Source organism: Rhinopithecus roxellana, chromosome 21, assembly GCF_007565055.1.
Source record: "Rhinopithecus roxellana isolate Shanxi Qingling chromosome 21, ASM756505v1, whole genome shotgun sequence".
NCBI classification, from domain to species: Eukaryota; Metazoa; Chordata; class Mammalia; order Primates; family Cercopithecidae; genus Rhinopithecus; species Rhinopithecus roxellana.
The window spans coordinates 2,740,419-2,767,761 of NC_044569.1; the positions used below are offsets into that span (position 1 = coordinate 2,740,419).

Sequence of the window (27,343 nt, forward strand, 5' to 3'; positions counted from 1 at the left end):
CCAGGATTTGCTCCCCCCAGTCTGGTGCCAGAGCCAGCCTTAGGCGCTGTGTGATGGCAATGTACGTGACGCTCCTGTCCTGTCTGTGCTGGGCTTAGCTGGAATGCTCATGACCCGTGTGGGTGTTTGGTCATAATTGCTGTCCCTCTTGCAGGATGCTGTCATGATGTTGTTCATCACCGCCCACTGTGTTCCCCTGCAAAGATCCATCTGGACAATCCCTTTAGTCCCGGAATAGTTGTGCTTCTTTGGGACATTAAAAAACAAAATAAAACAAAAATGTATGGACCCTGGGATTATGTTTCCCTCTTTTTGCTGGCTACTAGAAGCACAGGGTCAAATGTATGGCTCCACCATACAGGTGGACAGAGCTTCACGGCCTGCATTATTTTGTGTGCAAACCTCATTATGGGTTCAACATTTCATCCCTATCTGTAATTTTGCTTTTACTCCTTTTTTTTGTTTTTGATTTTTGGTAATTTCACATTGCCATTTTCTTTCCATCCTTATACACTGACCTCAATCTCCTTCCTGCTCTTTTTTTCTTTTTTTTCTTTTCTTTTCTTTGTTTTTGACTTTTTTTTTGAGATGGAGTCTCGCTCTGTTACCCAGGCTGGAATGCAATGGTGCGATCTTGGCTCACTGCAACCTCTGCCTCCCCAGCTCAAGCGATTCTCCTGACTCAGCCTCCTGAGTAGCTGGGATTACAGGCACCCGCTATCACGCCCAGCTAATTTTTGTATTTTTGTAGAGATGGAGTTTCACCATGTTGGCCAGGCTGGTCTTGAACTCCTGACCTCAGGTGATCCGCCTGCCTTGGCCTCCCAAAGTGCTGGGATTATAGGCATGAGCCACTGCACCCAGCCTTCACTCTTTTTTTCTTAAACAAAATGGGATGTAGATGAATACAAGCAATATATTGATGAAACAGTGAAATACAATTGCTGTTTTCATTTCAGTGATGCATTTTTTCTTACTTAGAATATGCTGTCCAGGCATATTTTACCTTTATGATTATTCTAAGCCCAAAAAATTTGTATATTCATACAGAAGTATTGCTTTTTTTATTTATAGTGTTAAATATTTCTGAGTCATTTTCAGAAGTATAGTGCAATTCTGCGGAAGACACTCTAACTTTATGAGCTTACCAAGGCTTATTTCTTGGTTTTTTTCTTTTTTCTTTTTTTTTTTTTTTTTTTGAGACGGAGTCTCGCTCTGTTGCCCAGGCTGGAGTGCAGTGGCCGGATCTCAGCTCACTGCAAGCTCTGCCTCCCGGGTTCATGCCATTCTCCTGCCTCAGCCTCCCTAGTAGCTGGGACTACAGGCGCCCGCCAGGTCGCCCGGCTAGTTTTTTGTATTTTTAGTAGAGACGGGGTTTCACCATGTTAGCCAGGATGGTCTTGATCTCCTGACCTCGTGATCCACCCGTCTCGGCCTCCCAAAGTGCTGGGATTACAGGCTTGAGCCACCGCGCCCGGCCTCTTGGTTTTTTTCTAAGTGGATTGTTACAGAGAAGCTCAACAGCAAGTCGAATGACTGAGCATCAAAGGCTGTCTGAAGGCGGTGCCAGGTTATAATTTTCCTTTTACAACCTCTAATGGACAAAGAACTTGCTTTTACTCAGCTGTTGCCTTTTAAAATTGATTTGGTTGTTTTCCCCTTGAGCAAATATATGCTTTAATTATAAGACCTCAAGAGCTATTGTACTACTTCATTCCCAGAGAAACTTTTCTTTTGCTCTTAAATGTTTCCAGTGACAGTGGGATAATAACATGTGTGTTGCTTGCTGAGAGTGGGATTCTAAATATACAGGGATTCATCCTAAGCATCTAGAACATGACATTTGTCTTAAGGCATTCTTTTAAAACACCCCTCCTACCCACGTTGTACTTCTTCCTAGCCATTATTTCTCTTCTTTTTAAGATTTATTGCTTGCTTTGGAGGACAGCTGGGGACTAAAGCATGTTCTACAGTGAAATTCTTTGCTCAATGTATTATCCTATAGCAGATAGACCTGCACAAATACACCATACTTTGTACTAACTACCTGAAGACAATTACTTTGCTCCCCAAACTGGTGTGTAGTCATGGCGTGAAGAAGACATACACTTCACAGGCAGGAAAACAGGGCCAGCTTTCCAGGGAGATGGTCTGGCAGCCGTTGGCATGGTGTAATTTCAGGAGGCAAGAGTAGGTTTCCCACGAGCCTGGAATTCCTTTAGCTGAGGATAAAGCTTTTTTAAAAGGCTAATGTCTTTAAAGATGGCAACAACAGACACTGGGGACTACTAGAGGAGGGAGGGAGGGGAAAAGGGTTGAAAAACTACTGGGTACTATGCTCACTACCTGGATGATGGGATCTGTTGTACCCTAGACCTCAGCATCATGCAATATACCCATGTAACAAACCTGCACGTGCACGCCCTGGATCTAAAGTAATAGTTGAAATTATAAAAAATGAGATAAAAGGCTAATGTCTTTAGAAGAGGTGATACATTGACTTCAGAGTCACATGAGATCAGCTTTCCTTAGGAGAAAGGGCAGCCCTGGCAATGTGATTCTGATGGAAAAAGGGTGTATATTATGGGCTGAACCAGCACTTCCCAAACCTTAAAGTGCATCTGGATCGTTTATTAAAATGATGATTCTGATTCACAAGGTGTGGCTGTGCCTGCAGATCCTGCATTTCTAAGACGCCCCCCTGGTGAGGCCAAGGTTGCTGGTCTGTGGGCCACATTCTGAGCAGCCAGAGGCTGGAAGGGCTCAGAGGGAAGAGAGGAGCTGAGGCAAAGGCTGGGGCTAGCAGCAGGATGGGCAGTGGGGAAGAGGCGAGAGCTTTGGTGCAGAAAGGTGGGGGCCGGGCGCGGTGGCTCAAGCCTGTAATCCCAGCACTTTGGGAGGCCGAGACGGGCGGATCACGAGGTCAGGAGATTGAGACCATCCTGGCTAACACGGTGAAACCCCGTCTCTACTAAAAAATACAAAAAACTAGCCGGGCGAGGTGGCGGGCGCCTGTAGTCCCAGCTACTCGGGAGGCTGAGGCAGGAGAATGGCCTAAACCCGGGAGGCGGAGCTTGCAGTGAGCTGAGATCCGGCCACTGCACTCCAGCCTGGGCGACAGAGCGAGACTCCGTCTCAAAAAAAAAAAAAAAAAAAAAAAAAGAAAGGTGGGGTCCAGGAGGAGGAGGGGGCAAAGCCTCCCAAATGACTTTGAGGGTGGGAATGAACGTGGTATGTTAGGGACACACAGACCTGAAGATTGGGGTAAAACTTCTCACAGCCAGCTAACTCTTTCTATTCCTTCCGTTTGATCAATAAATAGAAATTGGCTTTCTTGGGTATGTTCATGAGGGTGCTGGAAAATCAGTCTGTGCAGCAATCCCTCGTGGAACCACTCAGGGAGGAAAGGCTCCTTGAAGAAGGGACCTGCAGGGCAGGCAGGTTTTCAGCATCAAACTCCCCTGCCTTGGCTCTATCTCACCCTGTAGCTGTTTGGGATACCAGGGAAACTAATTGCTTCAGAGCACAGGCTTTGGAATCCTCTAGATGTAGGTTTACGTCCTTGCTTTGTTACCTACTTACTGTGTAACTGTAAACATGCCATGTGTCTTCTCCAAACTTCAGCTTCTGCATCTAGAAATTAGAGATAATAATAGTACTGACATACTAGGGTGTTGTAAAGGCCACAAAACATGTAAGCATTAGTATCTGGCATAAACTAAATCCTCAACAAGTGCTAGTTCTCCTCTTCCTTGTCCTTCTTACTATTAATTTAATGATTCTGCTTGACTAATCCTTCTGGCAGATGCCACTGTTTTTGCCTTTTATTTGCCACTGCAATCACCTGCCCACCTATCCTCTCTTGACTTGCATTTCCTCAAGCTGAAGAATCCCAGCAGATAGAGCTCCAGGTTTGGGACTAATCAGCAGCCCAGGGAGCCAAGCAGAGGAGGCCTGGGTTTCTAGTTCAGTGGGCAGCGTTTGCCTTCTGGGGTTTCACATGCTTCCTGGAGAGTCAAATGCATGCACAAAGATTATGGTATCCCTGATAAGTGTAACTACCATGGAGGAAGGTATTATCTTTGCTTGGAATATTTTAGGAAGTGTATTAGTCCGTTTTCATGCTGCTGATAAAGACATACCTGAGACTGGGTAATTTGTAAAGAAAAAGAGTTAATGGACTCACAGTTCCACGTGGCTGGGGAGACCTCACAATCATGGCAGAAGGCGAAAAGCATGTCTTACATGGCAGCAGACAAGACAGAATGAGAACCAAGCAAAAGGGGTTTCCCCTTATAAAACCATCAGGTCTTGTGAGACTTATTCACTACCATGAGAATAGTATGGGAAAAACTCCCTCCATGATTCAATTATCTTCTACCAGGTCCCTGCCATACCATGTGGGAATTATGGGAGCTACAAGTCAAGATGAGATTTGGGTGGTGACATAGCCAAACCATTTCAGGAAGGTTTCGCAAAAAAGGACCTTTTCCATTTGTCTTTAGAAGATAAATCGGAGTTTATTGGGCCCTTTTCATAGGGTGACCAGTTATCCCAGTTTGCCTGAGATTGAGGGATTTTGGAAATGCAGGATTTTTAGTGCTAAAACCAGGACAGTCCCAGGCAGACTGGAATGGCTGGTCATCTCTACTAGACTGTCATGACCAGGGCTACCTGATCACGAGTCAAGGTCATGAGTACTGATCATCAGTACTTCCTGCTGATCTACCGAATTTGAGCTCTCTGAATTTCTACTGAGTTCGAATTTCCGGGATTATAGCCTGGGAATCTGAGTTTTAACATGCTTTCTGGTTGCTTCTAATGTACACTTAAGTTTCAGAGTAACACTTTCCCTGCGTCAGGGATACACTCTGTCTTCTCTCAGCCACGGTGATCCTCCATGGCCAGCGTGGGACGTGTGAGTGAAGAAAAAGTGACGCAACATCTCTGAAGTCTCAACTTCTACCACCACTGATTTCCAACTTAGCCAGTGGGGCCAAATTGGTATGCAGCGGGGTCACCTAAGCATCATTGTCTGTACTCCTGGCTCACTAGGATTTCCAGGTCTCCTTCCAGCCTCAGGGTATTCTGAACGTCCTGTGTCTTTAACAGAAAACGTGACCTTGGGGCCTGCTTTGGTTCCCCATGCACCACAGTTCCTTCCCTCTGCCTCAGTGATGTCCCAGACAATACAGCCTCCATCAGTTTGTGTCCTTGGGTGAGAAGAGCATGGAGCAGAGCCCACCTTCAGTACACATGGGGCATGGGTGAGATGCAAACATATTGTTTGAAGTCACTGAGGTTTTGGCATGGATGGTCACTGCAACCACAGTGAACTTACCATGACAGACACAAACTCCATTCTGATGGAGAGTGCCTATAACTATCCTCAGTTCCTTAGTTGTAGGACAAAAGGCAGATGGACAGAACTTTCCAAATTGATTCCCTGGAATGGAGCAGAAAAAAAACCAAAGATTTCCTTTTAGAACTCCACGAACAGAAACTGAGATTCTGACTGAACTACAATAAAAAGACAGCCCCATGTGGCCATCTTTAGGCCTTTGTGCCTGTGCACCAGGAGTTTCAAGGAGCAACCAGTCCTGGGTTTAGTTTATGGAAAGGTCTTTCCAGCCTGAATAGAATGCTGAGAAAAGAAGCCAGAAGTTTACAGGGTCATAGAGATACAAGGCAGAGCCGTGGGATCTGGATGGCTGGCAGGAGTAGGACCCGGCCTTCCAGATGGATATTTTAAAGCTCAGAAAGGTTTCCCAAATTTGGGGTGGATTTATTCCCTGGGCAATTGAATTGCAATTCAAGTGGAAGCTGTCTTCTTTCTTTACCAGTGAGGCAGTTAATGTACCTATTTCTCTTAGCTAACAAGAATGAGTTAAAGAATCTCAAGTACTGACTGCCAAAACCACAAGAAGGAAAGGGTTCCTCATAGACTGCATGTGACTCTGCCTTGGGTACATGTGCCCATTGGCAATTGCATTTATGAGGTTCTCCCTGTGGTGCCATATTCTCTCCACCCTGAACCAAAGGTGGCTCCCGAGGCTGGCCTGGAACCAGGACTAGGGGCTGACAGACATTTCAAAAGATTCCCTGGGATTTTTGCCAAGTCATTTGACTAGAACATGCAGCAATATATATTTTGTGATTACTAGAGACTGCTGTTCCGTTTAGTTTTGAGTCATTCTGTCTCCATAGGAAGAAGTCATTAGAGAATTGTAGAGCTATGCATGTTGGCTTCTAGGAGTGAGCTGCTCATACGTCTTGGTTCCTAGCGTGTTGTGAGCTGTGCCTGTATCTTGTTTTATTTCTGTTTTCGTCTCTTGTCTAAGATCCCCACTCCTGATCCCTTCTCCTTTGTAAACACCTGCTCTAACCTCTTTGCTACTTATCCTTAAACACGCTTATCCCTTGAGCAGCGCTCACTGCTGTGGGCTGAGCACCTACTGTGTGCTGTGCTCTGTGTCGAGAGTCCCGCAGGAATGGGCTCTTACTCCTCATGCCGACCGTGTGTGCTGCATGTGCTCTGATGTCTTTCCATGCAGAGGGACCCCCTGGACATGCTCCCAGCCTTTCTCTGCCCATTTTCTGCCAGATGGTGAGTGTGGAGTCTAGAGCTGGGCATGCACACCTCTGCCTCCTCCCTTGGGGGCAGCCCAGTGCTCTTCTCTGCTTAAGTGAAGCACATGGGCTGCCCAGCCACAGGGTGTATCAGCAACTACAACCTGCATCCTCTAAGACCCGCTTCCCCAGAAATATGGTCTTTTGTCCTCATCTGCCCTGCTCCTCTTTCTTACTTCTTAATTGGTTCAGAACCAGATAGGGATGAGGGATGGTTTTTATTGGGCCCTTTCAAAACCTTCAACATTAAGTATTATTATTATTTCTTTATACAGACAAGGGTAGTAAGGCACAAGGAGATTGAGTGAATCTCAAAGCTTAATTTCTTAAGAGATGGCACAGCTTGGAAACTAGCACCAGACATTCTGGCTCCAAATTCTGCACTCTCAACCATTACAATACACTGCCCATAAAATATGAAGTGCTTTTTTTATGTATGTATTTTTAAACTTTGTATAAATGTGCTATCACATCTAGTTTGACATTTTCAATTTTCCTGTGCTTTCTATTATGTGGATTCACCCATATTGCTGGATATGCATCTATTTCTTTGCTTTTGACGACTACAGGGTGGTATTTGTATGGTCAATTAGTGAGACGATCTTTCACATTGATCATATTGTCCCATTTCTTTTTTTTTTTTTTTTTTTTTTTTTTTTTTTTTTTTTTTTTTTTTTTTGAGGCAGAGTCTCACTCTGTCGCCGGGGCTGGAGTGCAGTGACCGGATCTCAGCTCACTGCAAGCTCCGCCTCCCGGGTTTACGCCATTCTCCTGCCTCAGCCTCCCGAGTAGCTGGGACCACAGGCGCCCGCCACTTCGCCCGGCTAGTTTTTGTATTTTTAGTAGAGACGGGGTTTCACCGTGTTAGCCAGGATGGTCTCGATCTCCTGACCTCGTGATCCACCCGTCTCGGCCTCCCAAAGTGCTGGGATTACAGGCTTGAGCCACCGCGCCCGGCCGATATTGTCCCATTTCAACATTAGATTATTTTATATAATATTGCCTTGGGGGAAATCATATACAAGTATAAATGAGGTGTGTACCGAAAGTTACATCAGATATTTCAAACTTAAATTGCATTTTTTCCAATAAAAATGTTACAAATTAGAATTCTCCTTTAAGCTATGCCCAAAAATCTCATCTAGTCCCATGTAGTTATAAAAGCTTTAATATTTCACATTTGCAAGATAGAGTGGTAGAAGCCAATACTGATCTTGGGGGAAAATCCTAAATCCTAAATCCTCTCTGTGTAGCTTTGGATTACAGGGAGCGCAAAAGGCTCCCAGGATTGGGAAGAGCTTAAGGAAGGAAGACAAAGGGATGAGAGATTAAGGGAAGGGGTGGAGCTGGGTCCAAGGAAGGTGTGCAGGGCAAGACCTGTCGTTGTGTGGACGCTGGGGGTGAGGGACCTTGGGGTTTCCCATACTCCAGCCCAGAGGCCTCTCTCCAGAATGCTCAGCCACTACCACCTACCCTCTTAAGACCCAGACCTAATTCCCCAAGAAATAGCTGGATTGTTTTTAGTGGGATAGTCCTTGCTGGCATGGAAAATGCTTCCCCCACCCTCACCATTAGTCCCCTCCTCCAGTGGACAGAGTAGGATATGCTGTCCCCAGGCTCGCTGAATGTGCCCAGAGCCAAGACTGCTGGCTTCAGTTTCTCTGTTTAACCCACACCTTCTGAGGCGGATCTGTCTGGCTTACCTGTCCACCTCCCTGACTCCTGTTATACTCCATGTCCTTTCTGGGGTAGGCTGCCATCCCTGCCCTAGTTCCCAGCAGTGACATCCCAGAGCTAGATTTCAGGAAACTGAGGCTCAGGGACATTCCAGTCAAGTCACCTGGCTCCCAGCCTATGCTGATGGGACAGAAACCCAGTTCTGGTGTGCGTTGGGCATGGAATCCACCTGCACTCCACTTCCCAGCCACCTTCCCTCACCCCATTCCGTGGTGACCTTTCTTAACCCCCCTGCCCTGCAGTGTCACTCTGACCCACACATTTGTTCTGCTATGAAAAATGCCTGCTGGGGTCCTTGGGAGATCCAGAGCATTTATGTGGGGGCATTTGGAACTCAAGGGAAGTTCCGACATCCTGATCCAAGAGTTCACCTGGGATGTGCCTTCTTATCACAGTGAAAGTGACTTTGAGCTGTCCTGTTTTACACCAAGTAAGTGGAATCCTTAGGGTTCTGGCTGACTCCCAGCATCGCCCTCATCCAGGCAGGATACCTGCCTTGCCCTGGCCCACAGTAGCATGCGCTCAGAGGATTCCTGCTGCAGGTGAGGAGTGAGCAGGAAGACTGAGTGCGTGTCTTGTATTCATAAGGCCATGTGCATTCTAGATTTGATTATTTAATCACTCTTGTGAGGAGTGTTTTAAAGGAGAAGTGCAGTGCTGCATCAAGCACAGAATGCAGACAACTACCTAGAGGGACTGCTCCTCGGAGGCCTGAGGTTAAGTAGGAGTTATCAGGCTCCAGGGGACTGGGGTCAAGCTTCAGTTTGGGTCACGCTGAGTTGGGGCGGAAGTGCCATGCCTCCAGGAAATCCGGCACTGAAGTCTATGTGAGAAGTCTGGGCTGGAGATTTACATCAATCATCGGTGGTGTAAGATGGAAGTAGAGTGTGGAGGGAGGCGAGCCTGGACGGGGACCTGAACTCTGAGAGAATTGGAGGAGCAGAGGGGAGTGAGTCCCCGCACAGCGGTTGAGGTGTGGATGTGTTGGGAGAAGAGAGGTGGGGTAGGGCTGGAAGAGGATCTGGATGGAAGGAGAGGTGTTTTCTTTTCTTTGGGTTGGGAGAGACATTTGCCAGCCGATGATGGGTGGGTCCAACAGAAGGCAGGGGAGTGCAATTCAGCAAGAGGAGGGAGGGATTGGCTTTTGACAGGAAGAGGTTCCTTCCTTCCTCCGTCTGGAGAGAAGGAGCAGATGTACAGATGCAAATGCATTCGTAGACTTGGGAAAGTAAAGGAAGCCATTCCTTTTTTTGTGGTTTTGATTTTGCTAGTGAAAGAAAAACAGGACTCATTGAGGGTGGAGGGAGCAAAGGTGGGAAGTGGTGGGAGTTTGAGGAGCATGGAGAATCAGGCCCAGAAATGAGCAGAAGTGAAGGAAGCAGCACAGTCAGGACCACCCAGCAGCAGAAGGCACAGAGCCCACCTGTGAGGACACGACTGTGTTCGAACGCTACCTGCCATGGCTAGTCCTGACCGCATGTCAGCCCTGAGCCTGGACAGGGGACTCAGCACACCCCTGTTGGGATCAGCCACTGTCCCTGGAAGTGAGATGTCCCTGGAGTGCTGCCATCACAGCCACTTCCAGAAAGAATTCTTCAGTGTCTCTGCCTTTTTGCATCACTTGCTCTAGATACAGACGCTTGGAAGGAATCATGCAATTCACTGAGCCCAGGGTGTACATTCCTGCTGCCTTACCTGCCAGGGGAGCTGAAAAAGCTGGTATTTTCAGCTTCTAAAGTTGGAGTTGCATTCTATTCTCAGCAAGATTCATACGGTGCGAAGGGGATTCAGATCCTTGGAAGTCAAGCAAAAAAGACAGACACCTGCACCATGGCCTCCTCTCTGGCCTGACTCTGGACAGTTGCCCAGAGTCCCTTGTGCTACATCTAAGCACCCAGAGAAGGGCCTCCTAATCCTGGAACTGTGACCTTCTTAGAGTGCGGGTTGGTGCCTCTGCAGATGCACAGCCTCTTACCTTATTTGGGTTTGTAATTGTGACAACCAACAAAATATCCCCTTTGATTTTCCAGACACCCCAGACCACGGTACAACAACTACCAAATTAAGGGATATAGTGTTCAGAAAGCAAAGGCAGCTTTTGGGCAAAGGGCAAGTTTCAAGAAGAATATTTAATCTGTAGCCCGGCTGATTTGAAGTGACACTCTAACATAGAGCTCATTCCCAAAATAAATATTCTGACTAATAAAAGTGAACATACTGAGCCATTTTAAGTGAGCTTCATTATGCCCTTTAGATATGTAGTCAGAAAGGTTTCTGAAGTGTCCTGACATGAGTAAGGGCATTGGAAAAGCAGCAAAAGATAATTTCAGCCTTAAGTAAAACTGTGAGTTAGCCAAGGATCCTGAATCCTAAGAAAGATGTAACAGAGGGAGAAGGGAATAGATATGACAATTAAAGGTTGGAAAGAACCATTATGAGTGCAGACTAGAAATGTTAACACTCTTTAGATAGAAGCATATTGGCCAAGAGGAGGAAACTGGAGTGTGATGGAGGGTATGAACTTATTTATGAAAAGCGACAATAACATCATTTAGAATCTGACTTAGGACAAATTATCATCACTGAGAAATATTTTGCTGAAGCCTATTCTGGTGTAAGCCACTTATAAAAATCCATATATTTTTAGGAGTTGTTTGGTCTAAAAAATATAAATAGATTGAAGGAGGATTTAGGTAACTCAGTTGCTGGTTATTAAAGTTGAGTTAGTTAAATCTCTTTGTTTTGGAAGAACGTGACTATGGAATTTCCTTTGTTCTGTAAAGTTTGTCAGACACATTCTTAGGCTACTCATCCGTTCAGTGAGTGAATTGAATATCATACCTAATTTTCTCGTAAATTATCAAAAAAGTGTGAATGAGAAAAAGTGAGTTTTACAAGGAGAACCAGGTCCCAGACAAAACACATCCATGACAGTTGAAAGTCATTACAGAGAGTAGGATAAACTACAAGACTCAGTTATGAAATTGAGCTCAGAGCTGTTGGATTCTGGCTGACTTCAGTTTATTTATAGTCACCACCAAATCTATTTGTAAATTGTTAGTTGTAGATAAAATGCTCTTGAGTAGCAGTTTGGTCTCAAGTTCTGCACTTTAAATCTATTTAGGGAGTAATGATTAAAGACCACAAGGACTGAAAATTATGCCATATGTCATCAACCCTTCTCTTTCCTCCCCTAGAGTTCAAAATTTATCAGTATAAAATCTAGGTGTCATACCTAACAACTTCCCCTTTGTCTTACCATTTTTTTTTTCCCTGAAATCTTTCATTAAGATTGTCATTTTCCAAGTTGTTGTGGTGACCCAAATCTTTAGACTGAGTTTTGGTGTAGAGATTTTATTTCTCAGGCTCCTGTGGTTCTTTTACATTAGAAAGTGAGACACTCTCTCCTCTCCTTTCCAGTTTCCACCCTAATCTTTGCCTCCTGCTGACTTGAATCTCGATTGCTTAAAAGAACCTAGGGAGACAGGACGTGGGCATTTAACTTCTGGGCAGGCTGCCATGTGGGACGAAGAGTAGAAATCTGTGGTACTCCACAGGGGAAGGAGGGCTGATGAGAGAAAGTTTTTGACAAACATGGAGGAAACCTGTAATGGCCAGAACTTGTCAGCAATGCAGTGAGTACCCCTCAGAATGAGATGCTAGAGTGAGAGGGGACTTAGGGACCTCTTGAGCCCCTTCCTCTAAGTTTCTGGAGTGATCCACCTTCTCTCCTGTAGGTGAGCAGGTACTTCTGGAACCAGTAGGAGGAGCTGAGAATCCTCCTTAGACCTAAACCAAGCACACTCTTTCTGATAGTGCCAGGGCCTGAGTTTTTCAGCAAAGTTGATGACAAACCCAAAAGAAAGAAGTGTTCTTGCTGAACTATTGGCAGATGGACTCTTTGGGCCAGGATTAAAAGGATCCCTTTTCAGGCTGGCTAGGTTATATTTTCATCCCTGGCCTTGGTTGTTTTATGAGGATTGTACCTCATTTTGTAAAAAAAAAGTCAAACTAAGTTACTAAACTGCAGTTGAATTTTACTCAATTGCCATCATTTCTTCTCAATTAAAAAAAAGTCTATAAAATTGGCTCAGTTGATAAGTTTTTCAAATGGACACCAACCACAAAGTAAATTTAATTGCTTGGTTCTATATTTAGTGACTTATTTTTTTCATAATTTGTATTTGTATTTTGTACATGGGTAGTAGGGAGATTTGTAATTTAGTTAATAAAAATAAATGTTTTGGCCAGGTGCGGTGGCTCACACCTGTAATCCCAGCACTTTGGGAGGCCGAGGCGGTTGGATCACGAGGTCAGGAGATCTAACAGAGTGACTAACACAGTGACTAACACAGTGAAACCCCATCTCTACCAAAAATACAAAAAATTAGCCAGGTGTGGTGGCGGGCACCTGTAGTCCCAGCTACTCGGGAGGCTGAGGCAGGAGAATGGCATGAACCCGGGAGGCAGAGCTTGCAGTGAGCCGAGATGGCACCACTGTACTCCAGCCTGGGTGACAGAGCGAGACTCCATCTCAAAAAAAAAAAAAAAAAAAAAGTTTCAAAGTGTCTTCCCCAGGTTACTTATTAATTACAAATGTAAAAAATGTAACTTATGATGGGGAAATATGATGGACATCTTTTTAAGCAAGTGATGAAACTTGGCATTGTCAATAATAGAACAGCTTGGCTTCACACGCCTCTTGCTGACATCATGAAAAGGAAGTGCCACCCAGCTAGTGATTTGGCCAAGAATGCCCCACCTGACAGCACTTTGGGAGGCTGAAGTAGGTGGATCACTTGAGGTCAGGAGTTCGACACCAGCCTGGCCAACGTGGAGAAACCCTGTCTCTACTAAAAATACAAATATTATCCAGGCGTGGTGGTGCACACCTGTAATCCCAGCTATTTGGGAGGCTGAGGTCCAAGGATTGCTTGAACCCAGGAGGTGGAAGTTGCAGTGGGCTGAGATCGTGCCATTGCACTCCAGCCTAGGGGACAGAGTGGAACTCTGACTCAAAACAAAGAAAAAAGAATTCTCCATCTGAGTCAAATCATGAGAAAATAAGCAGACAAATTCAGACTGGGGGATGTTCTGTGATTCTGTGACCAATTCTATGATGGAACGTTATGACTTAGAACAGACTGTGGGACATTTTGGACTCTTCAAAATGTCAGTGTCAGGAAGGTTGAAACATGTTGGGGGACTGCTGTGGATCAAAGGGGACAAAAGAGACCTGACAACTCACTGCCATATGTAATCCTTGATGAAATCCTGAAATGGGAGAATAATGCAATGGGGATTATTGAGAGGATCAGGGAAATTTGAATATGGACAATGTATTAAATACAATTTTGAATATATGGTAAAATTTCTTAAGCATGAAAATGTTGAATTTATGTAGAAGAAATATCCATGTTCTTGGAAGATAACATGCTGAAGTATTTAGGAGGAAAGTATTATGATGTCTGTAACTTCCTTTCAAAGAATCAAAAATGTGTGTGTATGTGTGTGTGTGTAGAGAACAAAAAAATATGGCACATTGTTAACAGTGAATCTAGGTGAAAAGCATATGAGTATTCATTGTATTGTTCTTTAGGGTTTCCTATAGGTTTACAAATTATGCAAAATAAAAAGTTGGGAGAAGTAAATTATGAAATGCCACCTTGTGGAATAATATGTTTATTAAATTATAAAGCTGTTGACAGACTGATCTCACTTTTATTACAAACTTGGAGTTTTCTGGCACAGGGAGTACTCTTTAGCTGAGTAGGAAGCTTATTTTGGATGTGACTTTAAGTGTACTTGCACAGTATTTTGCACTTTCACAATCCCATCTGTTAGTTTCATTTCAATTCAACAACATGTATTAAGCCCCTTTTCTGAGGATACAGGAGTGATTCAGACACAAAGATGGCACAGCCTAGTGGGAATGACAGATGAAAACAAATATGTACCACAGTGCATGACAGGTGCTCTTTTAGAAGGAGAATATCAAATTTGTATGAAATAGATATTATTCTTCTTCATTTTCTTAAAAAATATCTGTTTTGATCATTTTATGAGCAAATAAATGAAATCTCAGAGTAAGTGATGTACTTGGAGTCACATAGCCAGTGGGTTACAGGGCAGAGATTTTCCCCCCAGGGGAGTTCATTCTACTACAACTTAGCTTAGACACCAAGGTAGGACCACTATGGGGTTCAATTCTGTCTCTGTGTTTGCCAGCTGGTACCTGCCCCTTGAACTCAGTAGTAGTTACACAGCTTTACTAGCCATCCATCCATCCACTCATTTATTCATTCATACCCATGTACTGAACACCTGTTACATGCAGTCAGTCCAGGAAAGGCCTGAAATGAACAGAGGACAGGCTATACCAAGCTGTGATTTCAGAGGCTTCAGAGCATGCAGCCCTGCGGCGAGAAACAAGGATCAGAGGACACCCTCTTGTCTTCCCTACTTACCTTGAAGTCTTTTGAAGTCGAAGTGCCTCACACTCTCCCTTTTATGATCATTATCTGCTTTACTAAAACATTATTTAAAAGACTACTTTGTTTCTCTACCTAAACAATCACCAACACACTTCAAGCTATCTTTAGCTTATTACAAAAGCACATGGAGAGATTACAACTCAGTCCCTCTCCATCATTTCTCCCCTTATCTCTGACCCCCAAATATGATCTCTTTGAAAATGCACAACTTTGCCTTTCTACCTACAGTGGCTCCATAGCTTGGTGCTTTCTAGTCTCACAGAGGGTCCTCGTTTATATCAGCAAATCTCTAGCATCACTCATGTGTGCTTTGAAGTATTCTCAGTGGCCAAAGAGTAAGCATAAGTACTGAGAGTGAAAAAGGAATGTTAACAGAAGGAGTGATTCAACAAGCATATAATTTAAAATTACCAAGCAAAACAGAATGAATCCCTACCTATTGGCTTAACATGCCTGAACCGGGCTGTGAACATACTTAGGAGACCTCTCACTCTGCCTCACTATGACATTTTGAATCTGCAAGTGTCAGAGGAGATTTGCCGCAGAGCTGGAGGCCTTGGCAAGATTCCAGAGCATGTTACACAGCAGGGGTGGCGATAAATAACACGTATAGTCGCTTGGTGCAAATGGGATTCAAACCAAAAAGATGCACCCCACCAATATATTCAGAGCACATAAACATACATTGGGGAACCTCAGAAATAATTCCTAAGACAAAAATGGGAGGGAAACATTGAAAAGTGGCATGTTCTAGCTAGTTAGTGCTGGAAGATGAGTTGGTGCCATCAGTGGACTTATTAAGTTAGGCCTGGGTGGCAGGATACTGTAACAGGCAGAGGGGAACATCAGTTGCTGCTAGAGTTGGGATTTTTAAGTGTCATAATGCTTCAAAGGCATCAAATGTTACCTAGAAAAAAGATGAAACTAAACAAAGAGAGGCTGCCTTCTGAGCCACTGAAGCTACTTTGTTCACATAGCTTTGCAGTGGCAGAAACTATAACTTTAGAAAACCAATGCCCTCAATTAACACTTGAGATATATCATAACATAGCGCCCCACCCTGGGCTCTATAGAATAGAACTTTAGCATATTAGGAAATAATGATGTTTGGCACTTCTCTGATGACTTCTTCCCCTCAAGATGAAACAGATCAAATATTCGGTACCTATTAGGTCCTGTGACATTGCAAACACTCAGTGGGTGGAATACACTTAGGCTCAGTGTTTTTATTCCTGCAAGGTGTGGGCTGGTTACTTAACCTCTCTAGGCCAAACTTTCCTCAACTTTAAAGTGGGGTTAATAAAACTCCGCTTCTTATTGTGAGGTCTAAATGAGAGAATGTTTGTGAAGTGCTTAACATGGTACATGGAAAGACAGTATTCATTAAATCATGACCTATTAGATAAATAGTTGAGAGGGGTATGTGTGCTATGATTGTGGGAGTTTGGTGGAAGGGATTAAGAATGCTTTGAATGATTACTGTATTCAAAAAAGTTTCATTTGTAGTCTATCGAATTCACATAATTAACAGTGGCCTTATTTTGATGTGGTCTGAGAGAGATGTGCGAAGGGTTTTTAGTGAAATATATTTGCTCTGATTTTCCAAACAAGAATTCTTGGATTTCCTATGAATTCCTTCACTACATAATAATGGGATGTGTCTTTGGAAATTGTTACACCTACCTTTACAGTATTGCTTTATGATTTTCAGAGTACCTTATAATTCCTAATTAGTTTTTATGAGGTTGGATCACTTTTTCCGCATGTTGGTATACAACTTGGGAGTGTTAACCTGAGCCCAAATAAGCACTTTTTTCAAGATCAAAGAGCAAATGTTTGATAGGGACAGAACTGGCTGAGCTTAGGGTTTCCAGTAGTCAGTGTGACAATTCTTCCTTCCTCAGAGATAAGTAAAGGGGCTTCTTTGAGCAAGAGGTAAATCTCTGTGCCTGAAAGGAGTGGTTCTCAAAGTATGGATGAGAACCTGTGAGGGTCCCCAAGACCTTTTGGGAGGTCTACAAGGCCAGAGGTCCTCCTTCCTCTATTACAGATCTATGTGAGGCCAGATCTTCAAATACTTCAGCCAAACAACATATCACATCAGAGTGAATGAAGAAACAGGTGTGGGAATCCAGCTTTCTCCTATTAAGCCCAACACTTAGCGAGCTTCACAAAAATGTAAAGCAATGCCACTGCTCTCACCAAAAATTTAATGTTTTAGAAAATATAGTTGGCCGGGTGCGGTGGCTCATGCCTGTAATCCCAGCACTTTGGGAGGCTGAGGCGGGCAGATCACGAGGTCAGGAGATCAAGACCATCCTGGCTAACACGGTGAAACCCCGTCTCTACTAAAAATTACAAAAAACTAGCCGGGCGAGGTGGTGGGCACCTGTAGTCCCAGCTACTCGGGAGGCTGAGGCAGGAGAATGGCGTGAACCCGGGAGGCGGAGCTTGCAGTGAGCTGAGATCCGGCCACTGCACTCCAGCTTGGGCGACACAGCGAGACTCTGTCTCAAAAGAAAAAAAAAAAAAAGCAAAAAATTAGCCTGGTGTGGCGGCGGGCACCTGTAGTCCCAGTTACTTGGGAGGCTGAGGCAGGAGAATGGCGTGCACCCAGGAGGTGGAGCTTGCAGTGAGCCGAGATCACGCCATTGCACTCCAGCCTGGGCAACTGAGCGAGACTCCATCTCAAAAAAAAAAAAAAATAGTAATTTTTAATAAAAATATATTTATGCTAACATGTAAAATGTTTATTATATTAAATGAATTAATAGTATATCTATCTTAAAGTTGTTTAACTTTAATTTTAGATATGGTGCATATCAATAGATAGAACTCATACAAATGAAAGCTTTTTTAGGTCTTCAATAATTTTTAAAAATATGAAGGGGGTCCTGAGAACAAAAAGTTTGAGTCTCATTGTCCTAGATACTTTGGCTTCTGTTTTGGGGTTTGGAATGTTTACATTAGCTGGCAGTTCTCAGACTTAAAAAAACAAAAACCAAACAAACAACAACTCTTATCATACTATTGTTTGTGAAAAATATTAAGATGAAAGTCCTTTTTTTTTTCCCTTGGGAAAAAAAGGAACCCACAGGGTCTGAGCACTCCCTCCTCCCCAACTAGAGGAGCCTGTGGTTCAAAGGGCTTTACTGGGCTAGAGGGGAGTGCTCCTCAGACAGTCACCGGGAAATCTGTTGCCTGAGGTCAGGGAGCCTGGAGTGGGGTGGAGATAATCCTCACTCATTAATACATTAGCATAGATTTGTTTAACACTGGGTTCAATGTCATACCAGGCTCTTTGGGAAATAGAACCTCAGGGTTCAAAACTGAAGCCAAATAAGTTTTTTTTTTTTTTTTTTTTTGAGGCGGAGTCTCGCTCTGTCACCCGGGCTGGAGTACTGTGGCCGGATCTCAGCTCACTGCAAGCTCCGCCTCCCAGGTTCACGCCATTCTCCTGCCTCAGCCTCCCGAGTAGCTGGGACTACAGGTGCCTGCCACCTCGCCTGGCTAGTTTTTGTATTTTTTAGTAGAGACGGGGTTTCACCATGTTCGCCAGGATGGTCTCGATCTCCTGACCTCGTGATCCGCCCGTCTCGGCCTCCCAAAGTGCTGGGATTACAGGCTTGAGCCACCGCGCCCGGCCAAGTTTTGGGGGAAGGAATGGGAATAAACTGCAAAGGCTCCTGGCCATGGACCTGAAGAGTGGGAGGTGAAGAAAGCAGGACTGAAGCCCCACTTTATCTCTTCCATACTTTTGCATCATCCTGGCCACGGGCAAAAGAGTGATGAGGGTGAAGGAGAAAGCTGTTAAGAGGGAGAACAATCAGGAAAAGATGAGACCAGAGGAGATCCACAGGGAAGGAGTGCTACCACTCCATCAAACAGCTGCTCGGGTTTCAGTTCTGGCAGCCGTGATCTCTCCAAGACCTGGAACCAGGTTTAGGACACTGCTGGGAAACACTCTGGGCTGTTCTGTTGGTTCTTGGCCCTGGGAGGGCTTAGCATGTGATGACTATTGCTTGCCGTCAGACTTTTCTGAATGCATAGACTTTAAGATGCACTGTAGACTGATTGAAATGGAATGGCATATTGGTTAAGGTATGACAAAGATGATATCAATGTCTATATTTGGTGGAGAAAGAAAGATAATGATTTTTGTTTTGAATTTGATCAGCTTGAGAGGCTGCCACTGGGTAGAGATGTGGAGGGGTGGCCTGCCCCTCCACACCTGTAGGCATTTCTCATCAGGTGGGATGAGAGACTGAGAAAAGAAAGAGACAGAGACAAAGTATAGAGAAAGAAAAGTGGGCCCAGGGGACTGGCGCTCGGCATACGGAGGACCCCACACTGGGCTGGCACTAGTCTCTCCTGAGTTCCCTCAGTATTTATTGATCATTATCTCCAACATCTCGGAGAGGGGAATGTGGCAGGACAATAGGGTAATAGTGGGGAAAGGGTCAGCAGGAAAACATGTGAACAAAGGTCTCTGTGTCATAAACAAGGTTAAGAAAAGGTGCTGTGCTTTGACGTGCACACACATAAACATCTCGGTGCATTAAAGAGCAGTATTGCCACCAGCTTGTGTCACCTCCAGCCTTATGGCTTTTTTCTCCTATCTCAGTAAATAGAACATACAATCGGGTTTTACACCAAGACATTCCATTGCCCAGGGACCAGCAGAAGACAGATGCCTTCCTCTTATCTCAACTGCAAATAGGCCTTCCTCTTTTACTAATCCTTCTCAGCACAGACCCTTTATGGGTTTTGGGCTGGGGGACAGGTGTCGGGCTGGGGGATGGTCAGGTCTTTCCCTTCCCAAGAGGCCATATCTCAGGCTATCACATGGGGAGAAACCTTGGACAATACCTGGCTTTACTAGGCAGAGGTCCCTGCAGGCTTCCGCAGTGTATTGTGTCCCTGGGTACTTGAGATTAGAGAATAGCAATGACTTTTAACCAGCATATTGCCTCCAAGCACTTTTTTAACAAAGCGCATCCTGCATAGCCCTGAATCCATTAAACCTTGAGTCAACACAGCACCTGTCTCTGCGAGCACAGGGTTGGGGCTAGGGTTACAGATTAACAGCATCTCAAGGCAGAAAAATTTTTCTTAATATAGAACAAAATGAAGTCTCTTATGTCTACTTCTTTCTACATAGACACAGCAAGAGTCTGATCTCTCTTTCTTTTCCCCACAGAGATGTCCAATAGACAGTTAGGAGTCAGGATCGGGATCTTGGGCAAGGGGTTGTGGTGGGACATGTTGCCTTGGGAATCAGCATCATATAGAGATGGTGGAAGCTGTGAATCGATGAGATGACTTTAATAACGGTGTCTCCTTTGTTTTATCAGCTCTTCCATGTGGCCTACATTTTAATCAAATTTGCAAATTCTCCTCGCCCTGATCTTTGGGTCTTGGAAAGATCTGTAGATTTTGGAAGCACCTACTCACCATGGCAATACTTTGCTCGTAAGTAATCTTGCCTACTATGTTATGTGTGGCTTTAATTACTTGGAACAGATCAAGACTATGGATTTAATTAGAAAATTAATCTTGGCTGGGTGCAGTGGCTCACCCCTATAATCCCAGCACTTTGGGAGGCCAAGGTGGGTGGATTATCTGAGGTCAGGAGTTCGAGACCAGCCTGGCCAACATGGAGAAACCCTGTCTGTACTAAAAATACAAAAATTAGCCAGGCATGGTGGCACGTGCCTGTTGTCCCTACTTGGGAGGCTGAGGTCGGAGTATCATTTGAATCCAGGAAGCAGAGGTTGCAGTGAGCCAAGATTGTACCACTGCACTCCAGCCTGGGCAACAGAATGAGACTCCGTCTCAAAAAAAAAAAAAAAAAAAAAAAGAAAAGAAACGAAAAATAATCTCTCAGTATGACTAGTTAGGGACTGGTCACTTTTAACCTCTAAATTACTCTCAGAACATTGGCTGGGCGTGGTGGCTCATGTCTGTAATCCCAGCACTTTGGGAAGCCAAGACAGGTAGATCACTTGAGGTCAGGAGTTCGAGACCAGCCTGGCCAACATGGTGAAACCCTGTCTCTACTAAAAATACAAAAATAAGCAAGGTGTGGTGGTGTGCACCTGTGGTCCCAGCTACTCAGGAGGCTGAGGTGGGAGAATTGCTTGAATCCAGGAGGTGGAGGTTGCAGTGAGCTGAGATTGTGCCACTGCACTCCAGCCTGGGCAACAGAAACTCCATCTCAAAAAGAAAAAAAAAAAAGAATATCCCCATTTCTCAAGCATGTGTTCAAGGATACCACATGCAGAAATGAAGTAGAAACTGCTTTTATGATAACAGTTCTTGGCACTATTTGGGAGCACCTGTAAGACGGTAGAAGCTGTGAATCGATGAGATGACTTTAATAACTGTCATCTCCCATCTTTTTCCTTTTATGCAGAATTAGAAGCTAAGTTCCATCTTTATAGATCCTATGCTGTGCTTTACTCACCTCAACTCTGTTACCTTCACTAATGAAGAATGTCAGGGTTTCTAAACCCTGTGATGAGCAGAGGTGGACAAGAATTTTGCTTATAAAGGCATTGGGTTTTCCAGTAGGTTTCCTTAGAAGATAAACTTGCCTAAGTAGGAGTGTGGAGTTAGCGCTGCATCTCCAAGCATTGCCACTGAAAGTCAACTGGCCTGAAATGGCTTGGTATTTTCTTTCATGAATTAAAAACTCCATTCTCAGCTTTTCTCTAAAAGTTTTAAATGCCTTTCTCTTCTTTCTTTCTTTGTGTATTTTCTTAAGGAAACGTAAGTCTTCTTAAGAGATTTGCAACAAAATGATAATATTTTGTTATATAATGTTAAAATATTTTCCTTCTAGATTCTAAAGTAGACTGTTTAAAAGAATTCGGGCGGGAGGCAAATATGGCTGTCACCCAGGATGATGATGTACTTTGTGTTACTGAATATTCCCGTATTGTACCTTTGGAAAATGGTGAGGTAAGTAGATTTGGAAGACTGGGAGAGATAAGACTCAGAAATGAACATGAGGATATCCAATTTTTCATAATTGCGAAACTTGCACTTTCAAGGACATCTAACATAGATCAAGATGGAAACAGGGCTTGGGACTGAACAGTTAAGGAATCACATTGAGTGCTCCCAGAATGAACCAGGTTGGAAATTCTGTTGGGGGATTTTAGTTATCCCCAGAAAGTCAGGATTCTTTTTTTTTTTTTTGAGACGGAGTCTCGCTCTGCCACCCAGGCTGGAGTGCAGTGGCCGGATCTCAGCTCACTGCAAGCTCCACCTCCCGGGTTTATGCCATTCTCCTGCCTCAGCCTCCCGAGTAGCTGGGACTACAGGCGCCCGCCACCTCGCCCAGCTAGTTTTTTGTATTTTTTAGTAGAGACGGGGTTTCACCGTGTTAGCCAGGATGGTCTCGATCTCCTGACCTCGTGATCCGCCCGCCTTGGCCTCCCAAAGTGCTGGGATTACAGGCTTGAGCCTCCGCACCCAGCCGAAAGGCAGGATTCTTGATTCAAGGCCCACAGGTCTTGAACTGTCCTTTCTGGTGATGTTTTTAGAAAGTCGGTTGCTGGTAACTGAAATGATGACCCCTTACCTCTTCACCCATGATCCCATGATCCCCCGTAAGAGTGAGAAGAGGAGGGGCTGGTGGTAGCAGGTAGATTTTCTCTATACTCTCTCTTCCCTCATCTGATGACTAGATGTAGGGGATCCAGAGGAGGACTCTGAGGTCCTACACAATGGCTGCATCTCTAGATGGCAAGAGCCTGCTTCCCTGAATGACTGCATGGCTGCATGGAGCTGATCCTACCTGATCTCTGATCCCTTTTGGTAGAATGGGTATAATCTGTTGGAGAGAAAAAATTGCTGTCCCTGTGGGGTTGCATTTGGCCCTTGTAAAGTTAGCTTGGCTATTGTTAAGGGAGATGGGCAAACACAGGCGAAACAATCAGCGAAGATTTCCCTGGCAATTCTGAGGCTATAATGAATATGAACTGAGTTTTGAGTTTCAAATAAACTTCCATCAAAGGTGTCAGCCTCCCTCTCTTTAAGTAGAGAGACCTTACTTGAGCATGTGGATGTGGTGTCTTCTGACAACTCATGAGTGGTTCATATTTCCAGTGGCTGACACTTGGGCTTCATCACTTTGGGCTTTAAAATAAAATGGAGGGTTTACACAGATTTCTCCCCCCCCTCCCCGATTACTGTCAAACTTTATATCTAGAGATTTCCTTTTTTCAACCTCATGTAGATGTTTGGGTTTCTTTAGCTTTATTTCTTTGATGCAGCTTAACAAAGGTGTGTCCTTATATTTACAGATTTTAACATTATGTTTTCAACATTTCATAGTGTTACAGTCCCACAACTACACTGATAGAACAAAAGCTTTGAAAATGAAATGATAACATCTCTCAAGAGTCCAAGTTTCAAAGACATATTGCCAGACCTTGGAACCAGGAAGTATGAGAGATGATGGGACTAGCAATGATGTTTTTAGACATAAACAAGATCCAAAACCCCCTACAAATACCAAATGGCTTAGAGAAACCAAATGCCTTGGGGCATGTGAGTTATTTTTGCTTACTTGCTGCTAAATTTTGATAAAAGGAACCTTTTCCCCCTTTATGTGTGTGTGGTCATTTTAGGTTGTGGTGTCCTTGATAAACGGTCGTCCAGGTGCAAAAAATTTTACTTTCTCTCACACCCTGAGGGAGTTTACCAAGGCAACAAACATCCGCTTGCGTTTTCTTCGAACCAATACGCTTCTTGGACACCTCATCTCCAAAGCCCAGCGAGATCCAACTGTCACTCGGCGGGTGAGTAGTCAGAGCATTTGTTTTGTTACTTTATTTATTCATTTTTTTTGGCTTACCAAATTAATTGCCTCGAACTCTTTTAAGTAACCTTTATAGCCTGTAATGATGTAGGTGTGGGAGTTGTTGTCTGAAATACTAGATATAATTAGGAGTTTATATCTAATGACGTATAAAAATGGCTGTTTGAAGAAAAATCATTATATTCAAAGAAGATGAAAGGCAAACGATTATAGTCAGTCTGGTACTAGTCTGGATGGGATAATTAATACTACAGCCAACAATCCCAAAATCTCAGTGGCTTAACAAAATAAAGCTTTGTTTCTTGCTCATATTACAGTTTAACATGGGTCAGCAGGTAGGATCGGCTTCACACAGTCATTCAGGGAAGCAGGTTCTTTCTATCTAGAGATGCAGCCATTGTGTAGGACCTCAGAGTCCTCCTCTGGATCCCCTATGTGTTGGTCATCAGATGAGGGAAGAGAGAGTGTAGAGAAAAATCTACCTGCCTCTCATCAGTGGTTACTTCTATGGGCAAGAACTGGTCATATTATAGCCTCACTTAGATGCAAGGAGGCTTGGTGATGTCATCTAGCTGAAATGGAGGCACATAGGTATTGGTGAGCACTAGTACCCTCTCCTGTGTTGGAGGTACACCATGAACATCTCTCACTCTCAGGTGTCAGGGCAGTACACTTGTCTCCTGGGCACAGAGGGAGCCCACAGAATCAATATATTGAGCTCACTCTTCTTCCACCCTCTGATCTGCTGGTGCCTTCCATTGGTCAAACCAAAAAAGAAGCCAGAAAGAAAGACAGTCCATTGGTTGCAGCCATAAAGTTCAGCTCCCAGGCACAGGACAGGGTGGAGAAGGAGGAGAGCAGACCCGGAGGGTGAATGGAAGATGCCCAGTGCACCTTATAGAGTTTGGCTTTTTATATAGGTAACATCAGAGACCTGGGAAAGGAAGGGAGGGAAAAGTGTAAGTATTGCCACAGTTTTGAGCATTTGACAGAAAGGCAGGCACCTTGGGTGTAGGTGGCCTATCTTTTGCATTTTTTGCTCTCCTCAGCTCCCTCTGAGCTTCTGTGTAGTTGGGTACTGTGTTGAATCTGAGGATGGATGTTTGCAAGGGAGGGCTGGACTTTCTCATAAACTGTAGCCCGGCTGTGTTGCTGTTCCTCCATGTGCCCTGGAGCACTGCCACAAATGTACCTTACCAATTTTTTTTTTCTTAAATTGTCTTTTTGGGGGTTGCAAGATTTGCAGTCATGTATATCTATGTATATTACTTTTCACTTAGATGAATACAGGCCTCTCCATTAAATAATTATTTTATGGAGTGTATCACATACATAATACATAATCTTAACCCCCCAAGTTTAGGTTGCTTCTCTCATGGAGGAATATGATACCAGCTACCTTATGACACACATCACGTGTGCTGCTGGGTGAAGGCTGACTGGGGTTTCTCTTGCTGCTGCTGCCCTTAACACGTGTGGAGGGGAACTTTTACAGTGGCCAGCAGGAAAGCCCCTGAGTCTTAATTTGTCATGGAAAGCCCTGGTAATACTGACTTTATCTGTATTAACAAGGGGGGCTGTTAATGCCTTCAGACTAAGATGTTTCCAGGAAGCATTGACACTTTAACAGGTTTTAATGAGGGAACCAGAACAGAACCCCAACATTAAATCAATAGGGCTCTTTAAGGCAACCACACTCAACAACAACAACAACAATAAAGGGACAAAAACCCTCTTGTCCTTGTGAATTCAAAGACTTCTCGCTGACAGATATTCTTCTCACTGGCAGCATGGCCTCAATGAGAAAGATTGTTCTACAGTCCTCACATTCCTCCCAAATCCTGGGCAGTCTCCTGCCAAGTCTGAGAAGGAAGGGAGCTGGCAGGAGGAGCTGCCTATTGTCACCACTGCAGAGGCCTCCAACATATTGGAGAGGGGCCTTGTCAATGAGAGGATCTATACATATTTGTGGCCTGGTTTAGGGGCCGATCTTCAGCTGGATCTGAGCTGGCTCTGTCTGGCCTTTCTGGAGCTTGAAACTTTGACTCTAGTCTTTCCGACCCTGTGCTAGGAAAGCTTCAGCAAATCCTGGTGGCCCCTCCAGTCTCAGGGATGCATTGGATCCATCTCTGTAAATATTGTCTCCCTTCCTGGAACCTGGGATAGTATTTTGCACAAAGCAAGTGCAACATTTTTGGTATAAAAATTTAGTTTTGATAAATAAATATGTTCAATGTATAAAATTCATTTGTATAGAACATAATGTAAAAATTATTTTAATTTACATAAAAAATAAACTTGGACGTTCTTAATCCCTTTCCTATAGGCGATAAAGTATGATTCTTTTCTAAGGCAATTTCCCTTCATGAACTTCAAGCATCTGATTTTTTTTTTTTTTTTTTTTGAGACGGAGTCTCACTGTGTCGCCCAGGCTGGAGTGCAGTGGTGCGATCTCGGCTCACTGCAAGCTCCGCCTCCCGGGTTCCCGCCATTCTCCCGCCTCAGCCTCCGAGTAGCTGGGACCACAGGCGCCCGCCACCGCGCCTGGCTAGTTTTTTGTATTTTTAGTAGAGACGGGGTTTCACCGTGTTAGCCAGGAAGGTCTCGATCTCCTGACCTCGTGATCCACCCGCCTCAGCCTCCCAAAGTGCTGGGATTACAGGCTTGAGCCACCGCGCCCGGCCTGATTTTTTTAAATGTACAAATTCAGCAGTATGTTATTACATTTTATTGAGGAATGTGTTTATTTTGTAAGACATGTTACATCCCAGTGTAGGGCTCAAGAATACGGAATTTTAAAAGGGAAGCAGAGGCAGCAGATGTGGGTTAAAGACTAGTAAGAGAAAGTTTTTGTCACTGTTTAGTGAAACTTGCATGTTCTGTGTTCTGTCGTGCAGTATTATTACAGCATAAAGGACATCAGCATTGGTGGGCGGTGTGTTTGCAACGGCCATGCTGAAGTGTGCGATGCAAACAATCCTGAAAAACTGTAAGTACACTGTGCAGATTTTTTTCAGCCTTACTATGAATAAGTCTAATTATTTCAGTGGATGTATGCATCCCATTAAATGTTTCTAGGTTCCTGTCCTCAATAGGAATGATTCAGGATCAATGAATAGGTGGGGGTGTGTGCCTCCTCTCCACCAACTCTCCACTTTCTTTCATATAATCGCTATGGGCCCTGGCAGACATGGCTAATCAATCACAGCACTCTGGATAATCTGTGTCCCAGCCACCAAATCACCCCCAAGACATACCTCAGGCAGCCAATTGATTAGAGCTGGCAAGAGAAATAACACTTGTCATTCCTGATTTAATGGGATCGGGGTATACATTTCAAATCCTTGTTTTTTAAATTGTGGTGAAATACACATCAGATTTACTATTTTAACCATTTTAAAGTGACAGTTCAGTAGTGGTAACTATGTTCACATTGTTGTGCAACCAATCTCCAGAACTCTTCATTTTGCAAAATTGAAATTCTATACCTGTTAAACAACTCCTTGTTTCCTCTTACCACTGGCCCCTGGCAATCATCATGACTATCCTAGGTACCATATAAGTGGAAGCATACAGTATTTCTCCTTTTGCAACAAATACTGGCTTATTAAATTTGTCATCACTTATTTCACTTCGCATAATGTCCTCAAGG

The 27,343-nt window shown here is 44.1% G+C and overlaps 1 protein-coding gene across 1 annotated transcript in view; it reads left to right on the forward strand.

Annotated features, from left to right (window-relative positions):
* The window catches only part of LOC115895506 (laminin subunit alpha-3-like), a 96,258-nt gene that overhangs the window by 46,359 nt on the left and 22,556 nt on the right, over positions 1-27,343 (forward strand). The window contains exons 3-6 of the mRNA XM_030926088.1: positions 20,216-20,333; positions 21,706-21,824; positions 23,501-23,671; positions 26,589-26,680. Coding sequence (XP_030781948.1) covers positions 20,216-20,333; positions 21,706-21,824; positions 23,501-23,671; positions 26,589-26,680 — 500 coding nt within the window. The remainder of the gene's footprint in view (positions 1-20,215; positions 20,334-21,705; positions 21,825-23,500; positions 23,672-26,588; positions 26,681-27,343) is intronic.